This window comes from Aplidium turbinatum, chromosome 8 (genome assembly GCF_918807975.1).
Source record: "Aplidium turbinatum chromosome 8, kaAplTurb1.1, whole genome shotgun sequence".
Taxonomy (NCBI): domain Eukaryota; kingdom Metazoa; phylum Chordata; class Ascidiacea; order Aplousobranchia; family Polyclinidae; genus Aplidium; species Aplidium turbinatum.
Genome location: NC_137479.1, coordinates 18402098 through 18424967, shown reverse-complemented (window position 1 = coordinate 18424967; position 22870 = coordinate 18402098). Strand labels below are relative to the sequence as shown.

General features: G+C 38.8%; 1 protein-coding gene across 1 annotated transcript in view; it reads right to left on the bottom strand.

Annotated features, from left to right (window-relative positions):
• The window catches only part of LOC145775327 (uncharacterized), a 29490-nt gene extending 10057 nt beyond the window's left edge, over positions 1-19433 (bottom strand). The window contains exons 1-10 of the mRNA XM_082586603.1: positions 19298-19433; positions 18188-18342; positions 16952-17130; positions 16406-16611; positions 15694-15834; positions 13984-14170; positions 11457-11556; positions 7767-7865; positions 7455-7545; positions 7105-7296 (exon numbers count right to left, since the gene is read on the bottom strand). Coding sequence (XP_082442729.1) covers positions 7105-7296; positions 7455-7545; positions 7767-7865; positions 11457-11556; positions 13984-14170; positions 15694-15834; positions 16406-16611; positions 16952-17130; positions 18188-18290 — 1298 coding nt within the window. The 5' untranslated portion in view covers positions 18291-18342; positions 19298-19433. The remainder of the gene's footprint in view (positions 1-7104; positions 7297-7454; positions 7546-7766; positions 7866-11456; positions 11557-13983; positions 14171-15693; positions 15835-16405; positions 16612-16951; positions 17131-18187; positions 18343-19297) is intronic.
• Positions 19434-22870: the final 3437 nt, after the last annotated feature.

Here is a 22870-nt window from a genome sequence, read left to right as displayed (position 1 = left end):
TGACGTTGTAACGTTTTTTTAACGTCAATGAAGATTAAATAAGCTAAATACGTAAAACCTGATGTCATCAAAAGATGTCGCATTAGCACCCGCAGAGAAAAATTCATTATTTTGCTTTGACTCAACGTTTCAAGACAATGGATCAACGCAAGACTAATTTTACGAGCTGGGTGGGGCTTTATTGTGGCTTTTTTTGGAAATGCAAAACCAGTACGCATGTTGCAAACTTTGTGAAGTCCATTCTGTAAACTACTATATTTATAGATGGACCACGCCATATAAGTTTATAACACACGTAATAAGACAACATTTTTGGCAAATTACCAATTTCAGCAATGCTGTTACATAAAACAAATACGGCTAAAAAATTGTTATCAGACGGCACATTTTTCATACCGTGGTTAAAATACTTAATTCGACAAGCGTTGACGTTCCAGGCAAACAAAATAAAAACTCGATTAGTTTTTAAAAGTTTGAAATGACTGCATTTTTGTCCCGCTTTTGCACTCAGAATGTCAGGTCAGAATGACTTTCACAGCACAAGAAGAAACATAAGTCAAAAACAACGTTGCCTCAACATCAGAATTAGTGCATTGCATGTAAACAAATGGCGACTGTTTGTGTAGAACTGTAATCAAGCATGACAACAAAAGCAAATTTTAAATCAAAAATTTCGCAACAAAATGGTCAACTGGGCGAGAAACTGGGGCCAAGGCCTAAAATCTGGATTCTGGAGTGTCACAGCTAAATCGGGAAGTATGGCAAGACCTATGCGCTATAGTATGTAGCCTAAAAATGAAAACAAAAAGCGTACAATTCAATCCTTTGCTATTGTGTTAAACGTATGCAATGTTGATGTCACTTTGCTCTGATCGCCGCAATGATCTGCTTTGATCCGCCACTGGGGCTGTGTTCATGAAGGTGTTGCATATTCAAAATCACAAATTAAAAAAGAACATTTGAAAAGACAAGCATGTTTCCAGCACATCATGTTTGCAACAGGCCACGCCTGTGTCCGCACTTCCTCGTTAGGGCAAGCTTTCGATTATTTTATGCCTCATATGTTTCATCAATAAATGCAGCTCAATTGCTTTTCGCGGACAATAAAAAAATAATCAGAATAGATTCCAATGACGTATATTTTCCTCGGGGGCACAACGACAGATCGTAATATGGAAGCTTTCTAATATGTCTTGTGAAAAACTCACTCCACATTATTATTAGTTTCTTTGTATTGATTCAACAAACTAACAAACACTCTTTCGGAAAGCAGTAAAAACTATGCAGTCTGTCCACTCTGCCCAGAAAATTTATTTGGAACGTAAAAATTCAGTTACATTCCAAACATCTCTGAGAAGTCTTCGTACTTAAAAGTGGTTGAAATTGGTCCATTCTGTCAGTTTTTCCGTGATTTATCCAAAAAGTAATCTTAAACAGTAGGCTACTACTACCACACGGTTTATCAAAAACTATCAATTTGGTACATTACGTACAACGCGAAGAAAAAAACAACCAGATTACTTGAGCTAAGCAAGAAAACTGTCAAACTGGCAACCCTGTAATTCTTGATGTTAAAAAGCCCACAACGGCAGCTATAACATCCAGCCGTAAAGCTTTTGTTTCTAAGGCGTGGCCACAAACCCGAGTATAAAAGGAACTTGCCACGTCGCGCGTACGTTGGGCACATGACGCAGTGGACGTGGACAAAAAAACATCAAAGTTAACCTTCTTAAATTTCCCAAGTTATCAAAACGATATTGAGTCTTAGCTTCGGTTTCGCTTTTTTTATCTCAGAGATCAGATTTCAATGTTAAAATTCAAATATAAGCACAAAGAACAAGCGATTTGCATTATATTCAGTTGGGCCCAATGCTTGCCAGCTAGTAAAGTTGGTCCTTTAACGTTGATTGTCTTTTTATATAGTCATTGTCTGTAGACGTTAAGTCAAAGTTGGAAGATCCAATCTTGCTAGCTGGGCTACTCAACAAAACGCCTGGTAAGTACAAACACCCGATGGCACTCAACAATTAAGCACGAGAAGGAAAGCTGCGAATAGGATTATAGTTTTGTCATTTCCTGGACTCTTAGAAGCCTGAGGTGGCTGGTAGGATATTTGCTTGATACAGAGAATCACGTGCGCAAAATAAGCATTCTAAATCACTAGAGTATGTTTAGAAACTGAATCTAATTTCAAAAAGCTCCATCACATCAAATAAACACTTCGTTGCCAACGCCTTGCTTTCGTGCAAGTATTGTACAAAATTAAAACGGAATCGACGATTTTTGCCTTGGTCAAAAGGTTGGAATGATTAAAGTCATTAAACATTTCTTCAATGTTTTAAGATGTCGAATAGCGGGAAACATTGTGATTGTTAGGCAGTTAAGCATCAGTTGACTAATTTCGTTCTTGTGGTAACGTTTCTAAAGCTAGGACAAACAGTTTTCTAAAAAAATGTGAGTCGGTATCAGGCAATCTAATTCCAATGACAATAAGCACACTGGAAACAAAGGAAGCCACCGTTTCATCAGATTTAAGAATTGGAAAGTTGCAGAAAGTCTTACACAAACAACATACAACGGAACATTGTTGTTTTTACCCTTGCCTGTCAATTCACGACTAACATTCGAGTTTCAACGATCCCTTCTTCACCTCACGTGTAACACAAACTTGTCACAAAGTTTGCACAACTATTTGGGAAGGTGATTTTAGAAAATCGCTATACATTAGTAAAGGAAGTATAGTATCGTACATCTGTGATATGACAGTTGAATATAAGTGAAAAACCTCTTTGCTAAAAACTTTCTCAGAAAAATACCTCTCACGGTAAAAGTTCCTCATAAAAATTACATTCGTAATCCACATCGTCAAATAGTTTAATACCAAGTTTTGGGGAACAATGTAAGTCTGTAATGTCAGTTTATCACAACGGTAAGCTGAAGACATGTTTAGAGATTCCTCCTCAGACACGATTGGTGTTGGTCTTTCATTGCATTGAGTATTACGTGTTGGTGAATTTCTTTGGTTGGGTTTTTTAAATGGATTTTATCGTGAAGCATGTTTTCTTGGCAGATGTTTTTATAGGTAATCTTTGCTCTGTTAGCTCATTGCGCACCATATCTTGTACAGTGTTTGAACTTTTGATTTGACAAAAAGAAAACATGTTATGATCTAATCCTTTTTAAGCATGGAAAATGAGCGCTAAACAAAGCAGGTCAACCTAATTTTAACAACTAACCTACTTGCTGAATGCATTTTTTAAAGTATCGGTAATCTGAAAGCCATAGTCGATGCAAATATCGTGACACAATAATTTGCATTTTCATTAAGTTTTTCAGCTTTTAATTAGCATGGATGGTGGGAAATGTGCTTCGGAACAGGTTTCCAATATTGTTCTCCCACGAAACTAGGTCACATCCAACTAAGCAATATTGCGATTTGGCATTAATCTGGTTTGGTCGCGTTAGGAAATCAAGCGACAGTTGCGCACAAGGGTTCATTTGATATAATTCGATCTTTTGCTGACCAAATCTGACGTCCGTGGAAGTAGTGTTGATGTAAAAAAAATTTGGAATCCTTTCAAATATTTCCCCTTGGCTAGATTTGAAATATGCTAAGAAAAATTTCGACCTATATTTGGTCAGACTGGACAGCTGTTGCTATGGTTATTGATCGTATTGGTCAATAATCCGCGTTTTCTACTTGACCGACTTTTCCAATTTCCATTCAACCGAAGAATATGTTTCATTAGAACCACTGCTTAAAACTATTGCACCAAAGAAGATTTTAGTGAGAGTTAAAAATTGCATTTCACAAAGGATGCAGTTTTTGTAATAAGAACAAAAAAGACGGATACATCAACATATATATGCTGCTCGTTTAAGAAAACCAACTCCACAACCATTTAGCCCAACAATGCCAACATTTCATGAGTTTATAAAAAGTTTCAAAACTTTAGAAAAAGAATGGTTGGAATATTTGGAAAATCTGAGTAAAAAAATACAAGGTCCAAAAAGTGTACTCAACCTAGATAGAAAATCAACTGTTTTAAATTCAAACGTCTGCAGACGTTTAATCCGATAAGAAAGCGCTGGTTTGCACCTTAGACATATCACGAAAGAAAAGAATACCACCGGTAATCAGACAGAAATAAAATTTTCACACGTGGCCAATACATCATTCTCATACACAAACTAAAGTGAGAGTACCAATTTTGTTCAGGGAAATACATACCTTTTTATATTCATACATATCTAAAGCTTTAACAGAAAACCATTACACCAAGTTTCAAAGGGATGAGCCTACATCATAGCTCATAGGCATGAGGAAAAGTACAGCGCTGAAACTTTCAAGATTTCAGCTAGAAAGTTTGGTTTAAAATTCACAAGAATTAAATAAAAACTAATTATTTGAATCATGGCTGGTTTTTAACTTTTTAACAAAGTTGTGCTGCTAATTTCACTGAAAGTTTAGTGTATGTACTTTGCATGATGTCGTAAAACTAAGACGTGATCAGTTAGTAGTCCATATGAAGGGGCTGTTCCAGTTAAATAGCGATGCTTACAAAACTTGAAACTGCTTGAACTGTCATATTTACCACGTGGACTGTTACCCCTTTAAAAGAGCGATGAAAGGCGGCATGACCTTGAAGTTTTGTTGACGTCCCAGCAATCTAGGGTACGAAATTCGTGTTGTAAATAACTATGTAGGTTAATGCCGACTTGGATGGACGAGTGCTGATGTTAATTATCTTCACATCTGTTGGTAGGCGGAACCCGGCAAGCAAAGCTGCCTGTTGTACATCGTTTCAACGTCGAATAGAAAAGAATCTCAAGAATTTGCAATTGGACGCTTTCTAAACAGAATAAACTAACAATGGCGTCATTTGTGTGGAATATATGAAAAAGAAGGACAGCGAAAGAAGGAGAATTGATTTTCCTCCTAATCAGTTATCAGGAGGAGTGAACTCATCTATAAATACAGAATTCAATCGAATCGCTTCATCTCAGTTGGACGAAATGACTTGGAAGGTGTGCTGTTCATTTGGAGGGACGGATAAGGTTTTGCAAGAACTTTCGAGGTATGGGCTATGGTTTATGAACCACAATAAAATGAAAGGCAATTCTGAAGTTATTTTGGCCTTATATAAATTTCTACTATTACTAATCACTTACTAAAAAGAAAGTGCAACTGTAGAACCAGCTAACGTTGTCTGTGAATGATTACAAGGGCTAATCGATGTGAATTTTCTAAAGTCGAAATGAAGCAAAATGTTTTCAATATATTTAGTTTCAAAGGTCCAATGGCTACAACGTAAGCCCTGCAACATTTCTACATAATGTAACTAGAAAATAAACTCATATGCCTGCCAAATTTTAAGTTTGCCGATGCTATTAATGCGGAAAAACATATTGTATGTATAATTAAAGCATTTACCATGATTGAATTTATGAGTCTGCCGATGCTATTATAAATTCAATCATGGTAAATGCTTTAATTATACATGTTTTTCTACAACTGCATAAAAAGGCGAAACGTTAAAACAACAGTAATAATACATCTCAGGCCGTTTAGAATGCTATTGGAATGGCACAAGCAATGTGTGCACCTCTGGCAGCCTTGCTTAACGATCATTCATAAAATTTTAACAGGTCAGTCCAAACACTGCCCGGAGAAACAATGCCTGTACTGCCGCACCACGCGTGGCAGGATATCCTGTTGTGCAACTTCCGCAGTGTGGGGCTGGTACGGGAAAGACCGAACGAAAAAGGGGGAAGGCCTTTAAACGGACAAACCACAGAATTACTTTAAGGTAATAATCTTAAAGAGCAACGTCAGGAAGTATTTTTTTAAACACTTTATTGGGATCTAGATAAGTTCGCCAGTTTTTGTACCATAAGCACAAAAAGCCGAATAACACAACTAGATTGAATAACTCTCTACCGAAGCTCTTAATTTTTTTCTACTATACATCATTCTTAACATTCTGCAGTATGTTTGAAGCGTAAAAAGTTTGTACTAGATTCGACTAGAAGGTGAGGAGATCGTGAACACGTTTTCGGGTGGTGAAGAATGATCGGCGCAAGGTGAGTTGCATGCAATTTTAACTGTTTGCTTATAGTTGGTACTCGTGTAAAATTTAGTACAGAAATTCAATGAGACATTAGGCCACTTCAATCTGCAGCACCTGGTGCATAAATACTTGTTGACGTGGTGTGAACTTTCCTTTATTGAGGGGTGGTTTAGGAAGCTCTCTTTAATGGAAATTTCTCGCTGGTTTAGCATGCTTTCAACATAGTTATGCCTATAACGTTTAAAGGTTTTCTCTTGCAAAGTAGTTTTTGGTAAAAATTGGTTTAATGAGAATAGTATCATGTGTTGGATGGTTTGAACTTTCTATTAAGAAGATAGATGGAATCTTCTATATGGTAAAGTTCCTACCAACTTGCACACGCTCAGCTTCTGTCATTCCTGAATATCGAGACAAAACCATAGAAGGACATCTGAGGTGTGGAACTTTTGACGGAGCTGGTTATAAATTACAACAGGTCTGTTGAAAGCCTCACACATTTAAGAGTCATTTTCCTCTCATGGTAACCTTGGGCAATATGACTAGCACAGCTAAAGCTTGAGCAGAACGCATCTTGCCGCAAATGGAACATGAGAATGGGTGTGGGCTGTTGTAAAAGCCGCACCCTCACATCTTCCCCATGCCATGGTGTAGCTTGCGACCCTTCAGATTATCTCAAGCGCCGAAAGTTTGCCTCGGTATTCGTGAACTTACGCAAACGGCGAGTGGATAACACGCCTTTGGCGGAGTTCACAGATATACTTGGCACTAACACTTTCTTAGCTAAGAGATGATAGGTAGATCTCAGTCAGTCATCGGATCAGTTTGAAGATAGTTATTCTTTCGCTTTTACTCTGTGGAACTTTCTAGTATGAATATGGCCCCGTGACGAATTCCGTGGCTTCAAATCATTCTAGAAAGGGCCTACATTGTGCAGCGATCCATCCTCAATTTTGAATGATACAATAGAAAGCGAAGTTTTGAAATGTGTAAGATATGTCACATCATTACGACAGACGATAAATTCGTTGCTTACCTTTTGTATAATGATGAAGGAGCTACTAAGGCTTTATTATAGGCATAATGTGTTGTGGGGCCTGCCAGTGCACGAGGGTGTGTCTTGTTGGTTTTCGCGGAAACGCTTGGCGGAAATTTCTTTTTTATACCCAGTTCCTTCTCTATGGCTGTTAATCTGTCCTTGCATTCTTTTCTGGTTAGTGTTTCCATGCTAAGATGTTGAATAGTTTAACAAGTGTTGACAATGGAATATTTATAATTCACGACATTCGTTACAACTTCTTCATTTGCACTGACAATAATTTTTAAATTGAATTTTTTTATTGGCAGTCAGAAAAAATCTTTTAGAATTCCATTTTCAAGCTTTACCTGTACATAAAATAGCTTGATTGCAGCCTCTCCCACTTGTAAACACTTCCCCCATTCCCTCCACTGAACAGTAGCATAGGAACCTTTCGAGCTAAACAAACATAAACTGCTTTATTGGATGCTTTTCAGCTGTAAAACAGTTGCATAGATAGATAGTTAAAGTTCCCACATTTCTGATGGCAAATGTTATCTCAAGTAAATCAGTCTTTTTTACAATGATCCAACGTCTGCAGACATTGAACCAATGTAAAAAAACAACCGATTTTCTGCTGGGGAAGTTGCTTTCAAATCACAATTTATCAACAGTGTTACTGTAGCTGATGCTTTCGATGGCTTGTTTGCATTTCAGAGCTGTAAGACATCCTTGACTGTTGAACTTCCATACGATGATGTGCCTTCGATTGGTGGTGCCTGTGGATGAAGTGAAAACAAGTCTCACCCAGACAGCAAACCAACTAATTTTTACATTGATTCAACGTGTGCAGACGTAGAAGCAATGTAAAAAACGGTTGGCTTGCTGTTTGGACTCTGGGGCAGTGACGGGTTTCGAAGTTTTCTAACAAACAGCGAGTTGAGATGGCGCGATTCCACTTTTTTTTATTCTGTAATAAAATTTGTGATCAAAATGTTTGTGTCAGAACAGTCGTGCAACAAACAGATGTGCAACGTTTCTTGGGTTAAATTATTCATTTAGTGCCTTGCATGAAGATGAAGTGCTACAACGGTTTAACCCTTTGCTTTTCAACGTTTTTTTGGAAGTTAACTGCTCAAGGGGGGGGCCGTTTTTGGATCAAATTCAATCAGCTGTTACGTGTTATCCGCTGATGCTATTTCAACAGAAGTTGCACTGGTGTGAAAGCAAATCATTTGTCTAAGTTTGAAAAGTCATTATTTTAAAATTTTATATGTTAAACTTGATATTTCAATTTTTGCAAAGGTACCCAAAAACGACAATTTTGATTTAACTTGCCGCTATTTAATTACCGTGCTAATCCGATTTCATGCAAACTTCTGAATAACAAAGAGCTCGATCGAACGCACGAAGTGTGTGTGCCGAATCATTGCATTGATTAGAATTTACGACTTGCGAGCAAATCTTATTGTAAGCTACTCACTGATTCTAAAATAGTTACAATCAGAGTAACATTGTTACACGAATTTGAAAAAAATCAAAACTGAGTTTGTTGTCTTACATTTTTATCCTAAACTAATGCATTCCGAAACTCATGGCTAGCTTCTAGTTTTATGGAACCAAACTTCTCATAAGTAACACCTTAGCATGCTTGAATAGCTGTTTACATCTTCGTTTGTGTATTTTAGGTCTACAATTGAGTTTGTGGTATGAATATTTTTAGTAGAGAGAAGACAATTGAACAAGTTGTTGAAATTATCTGAAATTTCTAAGTTCAAATTAGGTGCTTTTGAAATTGTGGATTTGTGTCAAGTCGCAACACAAATATCATGCAGACCACATCATAAGTCATTTCGCTTACGGGTGTTTATAAACATGACTCATAAATTACATCCACAAAAAATACAGCATTTACATCAACAAAGCTAACTTCGAAGCTCACTTTTTATTGAAGGTTGTGTCAATCAATTTGAAATAACATTTTTAGTCCGCCAGCGTCGAAACAATGCAACAGCGAATTGAGGAACATGCGTAAACAAAGGAAATGTGAAATAACCCACAGTCAGCATATCTACATAAATTTAACGTTTACAAATGTTGAATCAATGTAAAAGGACTGGATTGCTGACTGGGTCCTTATTGTTTGAAGCACAAAAAATACGCGTAAAGGCGACAACATCAGCAAGGCAGCGATTATGTTTCTGGCCAAAAAAAAAAATTAACTTTTGACTTCAAAGATAAAAATGATTATAACGAAGCTTCAAAGTTTGTCGTAAAAAATATTGCAGAGATACAATAAACATAATCATTTTGTGCCAGATTGTGAAAAGACTTCCTAGATTCTTTCCAAACATTTGCATGATTACAAATCGTCGTCGTCTGAGCTTCTGGGGCCGAGGGTCTATCCTTTTACCACCCCAGATTCACGATAAATTATTTTCTATAACTTTATATTGCCAAAAAATGGCTTCTTTGTTGAAACAACGTGGCTACAATTCTATAAAAAACTCTTAGGCTTACTACATTGAAGTAATGAAATTTTTTTTTGTGATTTTGCTGATGACGTTTTACAATATCCGAAAAGTAAAAAATAATAATGATGAATTATTTTACAAAACCGTGGTTTGCAAGCGCTTCACAAAACATTGTTGGGGGAAAATTTACTATTAGACGTAAAATGTTTGTAAAAGAAAATTGTCGGTTTACGTATTTATAATGTTTATTGCGCTGTTATCGAATTATAAACTGCCTGCATTGTCTACCTTTGTGGTTGCCGGCCAGCTTAGACCAGCATGCAAACTACGCGTTTTTGGTATTTGCATCGTGTTATGATTCTCGAAAATTTCCCACAAGGTCTTTATTTTCATCGTGATATTTTTGTGCCCTTTCTGTCCTAAACTTGAAGTCATTGTGAAGCACAATCCACATCGGTTTTTAGACTCAGTCTTCATTGAAAATCTTTTGTGTGGTGCATCATTTCAAGTAGTGTCTTCCCCCTAAGCTGTTACACAAACCGCCCAGAACCAGGTTGATTATTATGTATCTTACAGCCGTTGAGAGCCCGTTATTGTATGTGTGGAATTATTACTGTACGGTAGATGTCTGGCTAAATTCATGCCAAAGTCGAGCAAATTCTGCTTTCGGGATGCTTGCCTTTATTTACTGTATTTTTTGTTGATAAGTTTAGGCAGCATTTTTCCAAGATAAATGAAGACATCGGTATTGTTCGTCACTTAGATTTAGTTTTCTCAGCATTGTTTATTCATTCTTTGATCCACTAGTTTGTCTCACTTTTGGTATAATCGGATCGTTTATAAATGGCGGGTCTTCACAATAGCCGGCCTCTTATAATGTACATTGGCGCAACGTATTCAGATGTTGAATCAATGATCAAGAAAGCTGATTTGTTTTTTGTCTAATGTGACGCCTAACTTTATGCCTTGTCTACATTACAAAATATTTTGTAATGTAGATGAGGAATTATCATCTTTATTTTGCGCTCTTTGGAACAACACACAGTGCACGGTGAAACAAAAATGCAGGACATAAGAACAAGTAGGCGACATAAAGCAGGGAAGGGACGCCATCGAGTTAGCTGCTACGTGTAAATGGAGCCTATTTCATAATTTTGAGTGTATCTCACAATTACTGTTTGCAAAAACGCTATTTCTCCGGCTTCTCCCAAAAGCATTTGCAGTCATACATTTCCGCAATTGCAATGCTTGTCAATGAGAGTATTTCCATAGAACGTTTATTTCGAAACCAGGTTTTCGTGCCTTTACCCCAGATTTCTTATTGTAACGTTTTTTATTCGTCAATGAATATTATCTGCTTGAAACAACTATTTTGAATAGTTTGTGGCCTACATAGCCTACTATTTTGATCGTGGATTGCTATTCTTCTTTGTAGAGCTGATAACGCAAAAAACGTTTGCTATTATTTTTTCTAATTAACAGCTTTGTGATCACTGGCTTTTCTTTTGTATCATAAGAAATAACGCGCTTTGTATTATTGAGGTCAAACCAAACAAAGGAAAACAAGAGGAGGTTTCTCTCTGCTCGCGCATATCGATGCACGAAGCAATTATGAGCTTATGGCTGGTTATCGCAATGTAATCCATTTCACGCTTTGCTGGAAGTTAGCTAGAAATAGCAAAAATTCACCAAAATCTCGAATTTACAAGAAAACTACACAACTGTTAGCATAAAATTTAATATCATCAGATCCGCCTGGCAATTTTAGGAAAAGTCAAGAAAAACCAAGTGCATGGCGTTACTGTGCTTCAAATAATCAAAGGAAATATGAGGGGGGGGCCAAATCTGGCCTCCCTTTGAGGAGCAAAGTGTTAAGCAGTTCTTCAATTCACTCACCAACGATTTGCCCAGATTCTGGATTGTGGCGTAGCTTGAGCAGCTTGTGACCGATTTCGTCATCGTTGTCAGATTGAAACGTGGGAAGGAATTCAGTTACCTTAGAAACAATACTTTGATTAGAAATGTCGGCCGAAATCATTCGTTGCTACTTTTTGTTGGAAGTAATAAAATAAGATCAAACTATCGGCACAAGGACGACACTTTCTGGCTAGAGCAGAGGTTCTTAAACTTTTTTTTAACGCGGACCCTTTAAAACAATTTTTAGTTTGCGTGGACCCCCTTTATGGCCTAGTCCGAGAAACTATTTTGATCAGCATGAATTGGACATAACGCATTAAAATGAATTGGTAACAAAATTTGCTTTTATGTGAATAAGGACCTTCTGATGATATCCTTTTAGGGTGAAACAGGCTGTCAAGGGTTTACAGAGTAGGCTAGTAACTATATTTGATTTGAGGTACGAAAACTAAAGTTATGTTTTATTAAATTTAAGAAATAGCGAATGCTGATTGTTTTTCAATATTTTCGATTTAATTTCATTAATGTGAAGGATGCTGCTGTTTGTCACGCATGTCATCCTTTGTATCCAACCGGTTTCGACTCTTTGTTTTGATAGTTACCAAGGATGAAAATCCTGACTCATAAACATGTAGTCGCAAAAGGGATTATAGCAGCTATGGCTCTCTTTACCAAAAGAGGATATGCATAAACCTTTCACAATCTTAACCTAGCCTAGCTGATGTCTAACTTACCTGCAACCTGCAACTGATAAAATTTTGCAATGTTCAAATAGCGCCAAAACAACAATGTGGAAAGTGACGTAATAAACGTACGTAACAGAAAACAGTATATACAATGCGATAACAATTATCTGGAAACGCCAAACTAGAAATCATCAGCGTTGTTTGAACTTAATTTCTTTTCTTTTGAAAAAATTATTCCATTTTTGAAATGATACACTAAGATTTTCATTGGGCCTTCATGGACTGGACCCCCTAAAACTAGTCCGCGTACCTCTTGGGGGTCCACGGACTCCAGTTTAAGAACCCCTGGGTGACGTCAAGCAGGTGTAGAGGTAGAAGAAACTGTCCATCGTAAAGGCAGTGTACGCAAACTGCACAAACACTAGTCTTCTTACGGAATAGTCGGCAATACCTCGTCAGCTCGATAAACTGCCAGGTCATGCAGTACAGTAGGTCGATGCTAAATTTTCTTCTGCGACAGATCATGTTTGTTTGTTTGTTTGTTTATCTTTATCCTGCATTGCGGGAAAGCGGACTTGAGCGCTATGCATCGGTGTACGCCTTCCGACATACACCTGACCCACGCTGCAGCCGACGGCAATGTCTGTTTCCGGTTGTCTACTTTACTTATGACTTAAATTTGGTACTACCCATTACTCGAAATCGATCACTAGGTAGAGGCAATTATCGTTAAGTTTCTTGCCCAGAGAAACAACAGCAAGTGCGGGTGGCTGGAGTCGAACATGCAGGCTCTCGACTGCGAGCCCAACGCGCTAACCACTCGGCCACGGCTGCCGACGCTCATGTTTGATTCACTGTAACTTCCCTCTGTTATGTTCTGTGTTTTGTTAATAATTCAGGCGTGTTTCCAGACTCGTAATTTACTTGATAACTTTAAAAAGAATTTCATTCACTGCCGTTAGTGGCTGCGGTGCAGATATGCTGCGTTGGGGTTTAGCAGAAAGTGCGGTGAGGTGCAAGTCATAATCATCCGCCCTGCTAGCTCAGTGGGCAAGCGCCCGTTTCATGGCTAAGCGGCGCCGGTTTTACTCTGCGCTTGAGCAACGCGTTTCAGGAATGCTTTCCATTCAACGACACCTAGTGGATAAAAGAATTCACAAACAAGAACACTTCAACAACTATCGGAAATTTTACTCTGTCAATCTCGATAGCCAGCCCTGCGTCAACGGTTTAAAGCTTCTAAACAAGTATGGAACCTACCACAAATACCATATCAGAGACTTTGTCAGTCCAAGGATAAAAATTCCTCATGGTGTGCACTGTGCAGAGTTTGGTATCCATTGAAAGAGATACTCGACATTAACTAACACGACAATTCATCGTAAGACATTTTATCACCCAAATTTTTCATCAAAACTCCATTTTATCACATTTTTCTTTGAAAAAATTATCGTTTTGTTTGCGTTGTAATTAATTTTGATTGAATTGCTTATCTGTTGAGGTGGTTAAAAGTATAGTGGTGAAATGTGGTGATGATGAGGTGTGGAGTAAAAAAGTAACGCTAATTAATATTTAGCGACAAGACGAAAGAAGATTTATGGATTACAATACCACTCCACTTTTTTTAGCGATGACAGCAATCAGGGCATCAAAGGGCGCGACACGGTATTTCTCAAAAAAATACATATTGAAAATATGCACTTTGAAAATAATAGCACGATTACTGTGTGAACGCCACACATGCCGTTCAATATATTCCACAAAATTAAGTGTGCTGCATAAAGTAAAAACTTAAGACAAAGAAACTCACAACAACTTACATTTTCACCAGCCTTGGGGTCAAACAAAGTTGCATTTTGTGACGCTGAAGCTATCCACACGACCTTGGCGCGTGGAATGTAGCACAGACTGGTGATGGTGTGGAGGAATATTGTCTCCAACCTGTGCCGCAGTTGGCCATCTTGTGACCAAATCTTCACACTTCGGTCAAAAGAACCAGTTATCAACCTGAAATGTTCAGTCATAACCATAGAGACCCAAGCAACCAAGGCATTTGTCAATGATACAAAAACAATCACAAAACAGTAATGCAACAAACTAATCCATCTGAAATGCAATAAACTTGAAAGCGTTTTTGGCGATACCGGTAAATCAAAACATCAAACCGTCGTCAAAACTCTTAAATATGACGTATATTGCTGTCAAAGAAATCGTTCCCTTTTGCCTGCGTGTTAACTTTTAATATTTGCATAAATAAAACGTCTTTGGACGAGAAATAAGATTTCTTTCATTTGTGATGTTTGCAATTTACGTTCATCTCTAAATTTTGTGTAGCGTTAGGGTAATAAAATCCTATGACTAACACAAACAGCTACAATTCGAAAACAGTATGATATTATCCTATGTTTTATGATTTAACTTGGCTCATACAAAATTATGAAAACTTGTAACTTCAATGGTTTAACGAATAAAAAAATCAGCGACAAAACCAAAATAGGCTAGCTGGTGCGACTTTAAAAATCTATTAACTGAAACGCTAAGCATTCTACAGAGCAGGGCTACTCAACTAATGTTAGCAAAGGTCCATTTTGATAAGTTGAATATTTTTGCGGTCCGGTGAATATTTCATATGCCACCACGAATATTAAACAACCAGTAGCCTACAAGCACCAAAACACTTTTCAGGTAGTATGTAACACGACTTGGCTTTTTGTCTGATACAAACAAAGAAACAAAAAAGGAAAAAATGTATTGTGTTTCTTTGCAGTGTAGCTGTGTGGATCGCACATTAGAGAAGACGGCAAAGCGTGGGGGGTCTAGGGGCGAAGCCCTCAGCTCCTTGGATAATCACAAAAAATTGCTTTTCCCCAATGGAATTCAGTTTAAAGAGGCCCTAAAATGTGGCAATGAGGTTATTCTTCCAGAAGCCCGAGGTCCCCCTTCAACACACAGAAGGTCCGGATTCGGACCGCGGTCCGCCAGTTGAGTAGCCCTGCTATAGAGTATATCAAGTCCGCCCCGTTAGCGGCATCTAGTGAATGGAATAATTCTCGGGCAACAACACTTCAACAATCGGAAAACTTCACCCTGCCAATCTCGGTAACCAGCCCTGCGTCAAGAGCCTCTACAAATATGTGAAACTATCAGGAATAACCTATCAAGGGTTTGTCAGTCCGAGAATAAAAATTCAAAAGCCAACCAAGTACAAACAATTAAACAACCATTTTCTGGTTATGGTGGATCATACGTATGCTTTTATTTCAAAAAACCCTGTGCCTTCTTTCAACAAAACTGAAAATCAAAGAAATGGGTATGAGTTACCAAGTTGAATTTTAGCACAAACTGTTGTCTTGCAAAATCCTCACCCTTTCAATGAATGAGTTTGTTCGTTGACCAGTAAAAATTTTCTGTGAACAACTTGTGGTTTATCTGAACCAAGTTGCTCTCCGCCGGAGAGATATAACACATCTGATACTTCCTTTTAATACAATGTAAGTCAAGCATGCATTGCATATTGCATAACCTCCTACCAAGTATTGTTTTCGTTATCTTTGACAAGTATCATGCAATTGATTCCAGCTTCGTGTGCTCTGCTGTTGCAATGCGTTAAATCCAAGCCTCTTTTACCCGGATACAAAGTCGTATCATATATGCAAAACCTCCCATCGTACCTGTGCAAGCACATTCAATGTAAACAAGCTGTCAAAGATTAGCCTGCACAAGTCAACAATTTAAAACCAATTTTGTGGTGCGTAAAAAAAAAATTAGGGTAAATTCAGGTCGCTGAGTTTGAAAATGAGGTCTGTTTTCCAGTATCAAATCTATTTTATTTCTACTGCAGCCATTACACATATTAACCCTTTGGGGACCAGCGACACAAATATGCACCACAGGTTGGGCTTGTTCATAACTGAATACTTTCAAATTGTTCAGCTTCTTGCATTGATTCTCATAATTTTGACTGATGAAAAATCGAAAAACGACAACCATCTTGCTTTCAGATGTCGCCGCCACTGTTCAAAGGATGGTGAAAGGCCAAATCAGCAGAGCCCCTTGGAGTAGAGAGGAAGGATCAAACGAAGAAAACAAACTACTTAAACCTATGAAGATAAAACATCAGCATTGCATAGTTCAGTTCAATTTGATTTTGTTAGTGAAATACCATAAATCCATTATATAATAATCCAGTACTGGTAGTCAAATCGCTTTAATGTTAATATTTGATATGACATCTGGACTTACCCGGCTGAATAAACTCGAGATTCGTGACAAATTACACAAGGCACAATGTCCACGTGGTGACGTGACATGTACGGCTTCCTTTTGTCAATCAAATTACCGGATTCGCGATGTGGATCGAGCATGAACAACTGAAGTGCTCCGTTCAAACCACAAATTATTTGTTCTTTGCGTAAATTGAAGCACATGCAATAAACTGGGTGACCGACCTAGAAACCAACACATTGTAGTACGTATTGTATTGTCACTGCAGAAACATCACAGAGTAATTAGTCATATCTGCCCGACTCAGTTGAATATCAGTCCAGTATCAAGCAATGATCAAATAATTTCATTCGGATAATTGTATATATCGGTTAAATGTATTATGCAGCTTAGCAAATTGACAGCGTGATTATTCACTTTCATTTGAAATAGCACACTAATTAGTCAAACATGATCACTGCAAAAAAGTTTCACAAATTTTCGTGAATAAAATTAAATCACAGAACATAGAATAACCTGACACAGAATTAAATAGTTCTAATGTTTAAGCAAACTTTTTCTCACCCGAATCTTATCCACACAATTCCCTCCACTTCCCCAGGCTAAAATCATTCCATCATTGCCAGAAGATAATAAAACTTTCTGATCAGCCCAATACTGAAAATCTGTAATCCAGCCACAGTGTTCGTTGCTTGTTAACATTAGTTTTGCTGTGTCTTGCTCCCACCATTTAATCATTCCATCTAAAATACGTAAGTTCTTGATTTCAAAGTGGTATAGATAAACCTGTCACAACATGTATGCCAACCAAACCAACATGAAAAATCGCTTTTTCTTGCATAGAGTATTTTAGCAGATTTTTAAGTAATTTTGAACAACAAATCTGAAACTTGTCTTGTTTCAGCTCATCACATTAGAAATCTTCATATTACACCCACATAGTTAGATGAAATACTGTATATCAAGAAACAATCTGGAGCACTATGCTTAATAAAAATGCAAGGATAAAAATAGGTTTGTGATGCATTCTGAAGGGATAGCAGCTTTATAGTACAAAAACCATCTGGAATAAGGCATATAGAGACACAACTGACAAAAATCGAGGGGACAAACTACAAAGTTATGCTGCAAAGTTAAATGAAATAAAGGTGTTGCACCCTTTTTGGTGATATGTTACGTCGATAATAAGGTACCAGTATTTTTATAAAAATTGTGTACCGGTAATCACTTTATTTTGGAAATTTTTGACACCACTAACACAAATGTCCAGATAAGCGATTGCATGTATGAGTATTTTAAAATCAGTTCAGTTAACTTTATTTTGTTTTGGTGAACTTTGATTGGTTTTTGTCAAAGGAAGGAGAAACTGATTGTCAAAACTATCACTTTTCTGTTTTTGTCAACTTTATGAAGGTGTGTAGATGTATTTTTATTGTTACATTAAGTACCTAAGTGACTTCATCAAAACTCTGCATCACAGTATAGAAATAACATTGTTGTGATGATCTTGAAAGAAAAACTGTCCAGTAATAACCCTTTGAATCGCTGTGCTGCATCATAAGCATAAGTCAATTAAAAAGGTCAGTTAAAATTGCAACGAACTTTTTTCCTTGTAAAACAAATGCCACACATTTGTCTGATAGACAATTTCAACATCTTTTTTCTTATTTATGTAAAAGAATTAATGGGCTAAGCCAAAAGCTATAATGAATATGAATTGGCTACTTTGCAGTCAATCACAAACAGTGCTTTATTTATGTAACTTAAATAACATATCAACTTACAAAAAAATTCACTAACCTTCAAACCCAACAACAATTTCTCGTCGTACTGGATGAAATCCAAGTGCAGTTATTGTCCTAGTATGGGTATCACTAATCACAAACTGCTTTTCCATTGCCATGGTGATGGGTTGAAGATGGATACAAAATAAAACTAAATTTAAGTTCCGTTCCCTACATCAATGACTCAAATGTTATAAACCAAAGATAAGATACAACAAGCTACTTTGAAATACAAGCATTCAAGGCAGTCCATGTTTGTTGCAACTTTATTTTAAATGTAAAGTTTAAACGTAAAGTAAAAATACAATATAGGCCTAGCTAATCGGAGCTGATATACAAGCCTCTGCCCTGGTCAAAAATACCACAAAGTTATACATTGGAATTGACTAAAAATATAGGGTGAAACTACTTCATCTTCACTTAACTGTTCATATGCTTCACCCTATATGTCTCAGTTGATTCCAATCTATGACGTATATTCACATGACCAGAGCAGAGACTTGTACACTAGCTCCAGCTAATTTATCACAGATATGCATTTTTTATATGTAGCCTATAAATTCATCAAAGTACATTGGGATACAAAACAAGTTAATATATATTCACAACACATCCAAAACAAGCTAATTAAGTTAAGCATGAGTGAAACAGATTATCAATAGGCTATGTTGATCAGTGGTTTGCTGCTGCAAATTCTTTTATATTCGACTGCTAAATATCTATTATAAATTATTGTTTAGAAATTGTTAAGTTATTTATTACATTATAAAATTTTAAAAGACTGTTGTAAGCTACACTCAACTTTTCAAAGTTTCTAAAGTTTAATGAATTCTTAAACCAGAGTCAGGGTGGCAACTGACTGATCAACGGCATGGTTATTTTGTTGTCTTCCTATCAAAAATAAAATTGATAAAGTCTGATGTATTTTTGTTTTTATGCTACGTTTGAGTTGTTTTTGTTTTATGCAAATAAAAAAATGATTGCGTTAAAAATCCAAGCTTGTATAAGAGATCAACATTGTATTATATAAGAGAGTAGTACTCCAGCACTGACAATTAATTTATATGCAAAAGAAAAACAAAGACGGCATCTAGACTTCAGCAAAAGTAGCTTAAGCTTAGCTTACCAATCAATCCAACAACCTACTGACACAGGTAAATAGCAGTGAAGTGTTACTCGAAATCAATCAAATTGTCTCCACTCAACTTCAACTGAAATAGCCAATAGACTAGCTACACTAAGTTCTACCCTATGGTTCTACCACATCAACTTAGCCTGACTGGATAACTTATAAATACCTAGTCTTTCGCTACTTCTTGTCTGTTATACACTTTAACTTTTATGGCATTTCTTTGCTTCTTGATTAGGCTTGCACCATACTATTCTTACAATAGAAAAAATAGTTTTTTTCTCTCTCACTCCCCTTGGGCTAGACCAGCCTAGACCTATTTGTTGAGCGAAACCAAACGATTATCATTGTCATATCATACAGGGAAGGTCCCTATATAGCGTTGCGTCGTTAAGCAACCAACTAACTGACGTCATATAAATTTTCGGGGTCGTACTGAAATCAGAACTAAAATGGTCTAACCCAGACATGGAAAAACTACGGCCCGCGGGCCAAATCCGGCCAGTTGGATTATTTAATCTGGCCCGTCTGATATTGGCAGAAACGAATGGTTTAACTCAATGCATTAGCCTACTATTTTTACTCTCTTTTTTTGTACTAAAATTCGTATGATCAAAACTAGCATACTTCACTTCTGTAGCTTTAGTGTTTAATACAAATGGTTACAGTTGTAATTTTTCTGCCTAATTTGTTTTTAAATAAAAAAAATTTCGCATTTTTATCACTTTGACGACCTTTTTAGTGATATAATAATTGCATTTAAATTGCCAAAAATTTATTTCAGTTGTAACTTTTGTAAAATCTTTGGAAATTGAAACTGAAATTGATTAAAGTTTATTTAAACAAAAGAGTATGTCTGTATTTTATTATATTTAATTACAGTATATCTATGCTTCACCGGTGCAGCGAGCTTCTTCTCCGGACGCTGGAACACTGGTACAAACCCCGATCTGGCTTTAACAAGTGATGACCCCGATAATTGCCAACCGGACAGACGTGTGCTAGAGAAGTTCCCCAGGTCCCAACATCGACCCTCGATTATCACGGCTCCAACGCTCATAATGCCTGTCCCGAGCAAGCCTGTTAAGCAATGGAACTTCAGAATGGCTAACTGGGAGTACTATTGCCTCCTCACCAACAAAGCCACACAGTATCTCCCATCCCATCACACCAACAACGTGGAAGAAGCCTACCAGGACTTTTGTGATGCAATAACATCAGCGGTAAAACAATCCATCCCCCGCGGCCGACGAAAGACCTACATGCCGTGCTGGGATAAGGAGTGCCAAAGCCTCTACTCCGATTTCCTCCACGCCCCCCAGGGCAATGACACCAACAGCTCAGCCACAGCCCTGCTGGCAAGGCTGGACTCAAAGAGGAAGGAGCGCGGGACAGAAGCCGTTGAATCAATCGACTTCACGCACTCCAGCCGCATAGCATGGAGTACACTGAACAATCTAACTGGCAGCTCACGTGCCTCTCGTCAGCAATGTCCCGTTTCAGCAAAATTCATCGCCTCACAACTTGTGGAGAAAGGGAAATGTGTGGAGAACGGGAAATACAAATCGAGAGACCGTGATTCAGATAGATCCGTCTTACAAAAAATGACGGACCTCTGGAGGGTAACAACCCCAGACGGGGGCAACATCTCGGGTGAGTTCAACCGGGAAGAATTTTCCGCCGCCCTCCAGCATATAAAGCCAGGTAAAGCCCCGGGCCCTGACCACCTATGCCCGGAGTTGATACTCCATGCTGCTGCCTCTTTAAAGTCCTGGTTAAAAGACTTCCTTTCCTGCTGTTTGCGCCACCTGAGAATTCCCAGAATCTGGAGAAGAGCCCTTGTGGTTGCAGTCCCAAAGCCGAAAAAGCCCCCAGGGGACTCGAAGAGCTACCGTCCAATCTCACTGCTCTGCAAGATCCTCGAGAGACTCATCTACGCCCGTGTCGAACCAATAATAGATCCGCAGCTCCCCCGTGAACAAGCTGGTTTCCGAAACGGACGATCAACCGTAGATCAGTCAATCAATCAATCAATCAATGTTTTATTTGTCAGGGCACACTTATGACCCAAGACATTGTGGACAGCTTCTCGGCTAAGAAGAAGGCTGGCGCCGTGTTTGTTGATCTCACGGCTGTCTACGATACCGTATGGCATAGCGGCCTTACCTGCAAGTTACTCCGTCTGCTCCCTGACAGACACATGGTCCAAATGATGATGGAACTTGTGCAAAACCGCAGTTTTACCCTCACAACCGGTAGCGGTCGTCGAAGCAGACTACGCCGACTTAAAAACGGCGTCCCACAGGGCTCAGTCTTGGTTCCTCTCCTGTTCAACATATACACCTACGACTTGCCCCCCACCATCACCAGGAAATGTGCTTACGCAGACGACCTGGCACTCCTGCACTCAGCAGGAGACTGGCAGTCAGTGGAGAGGAACCTCAGCCAAGACATGCAAACACTATCAGCATACCTCCAGAAATGGAAGCTACAGCTCAGCAAGTCAAAGACAGTGTCGGCAGCCTTCCACCTTAACAACCGGGAGGCACAGCGTGAGATAAACATCAACATTGATGGGGAACGCCTGCCCTACTGTGCCGAACCTACATACCTCGGCATAACCCTGGACAGGTCACTCACGTACCGCTAGCACTTGGAGTCACTGCGCAAAAAACTATCAACACGCGTGGCACTTTTCAGGCGATTGGCGGGTTCCGGCTGGGGAGCTGGTGCTAAAACTCTTCGTACAGCTACCCTAGCCCTTGTTCATTCCACCGCTGAGTACTGCGCGCCGGTCTGGTGTCGTAGTTCTCACACCCACCAGATTGATACCGCCATCAACGACGCACTGCGTACTGTGACTGGATGCCTGCGTCCCACTCCGACGGACTGCCTACCCATCCTAGCAGGCATCCAACCCGCTGAGCTACGCCGTAAAGGAGCCACGATTTCTCTCGCTCGCCGCGCTCTGGACCCCGACCATCTACTCCATGCAACATTCAAGAGACCACCACCTATAAAGCAGCGGCTGAAATCAAGACGCCCCTTTGTGCCTGCCGCACAACAACTACTTAAGACCGCAGAAGAACTTGATTTGAGTGCGGCACACTGGACGAACCACATGTGGAACACGAAGTGGCAAAATCACACCTCCACGCTCCGTGACTTCATACCCGACGCCGATCCCCGTCCACCAGGGATGTCCCTCGCAAGGCTTGCGTGGGTCAGGCTTAACCGCCTGCGAACTGGCGTCGGCCGCTTTCGTTCGGACATGCACAAGTGGGGCCTGGCTCCTTCATCAGAATGCGAGTGTGGTGCCACGGAACAGACCGCAGACCATGTCATCCACCACTGCCTAACCCACCGGCCTCCACACGGTGCGCATGGTCTGAGGGTCCTGGACGACGAGACTGCTGAGTGGCTGATGATTTCCTGTCCTCCAATCTAACCTGGAAAGATCGCTCATACGCCATCACAGTATATCTATATTTTTATTTACTTTTTTTCTGAATCTGCATGGTCACACTGCTGAGCCGGTTTCCTGTAATTTTACCGGATTTTACCTTGCAG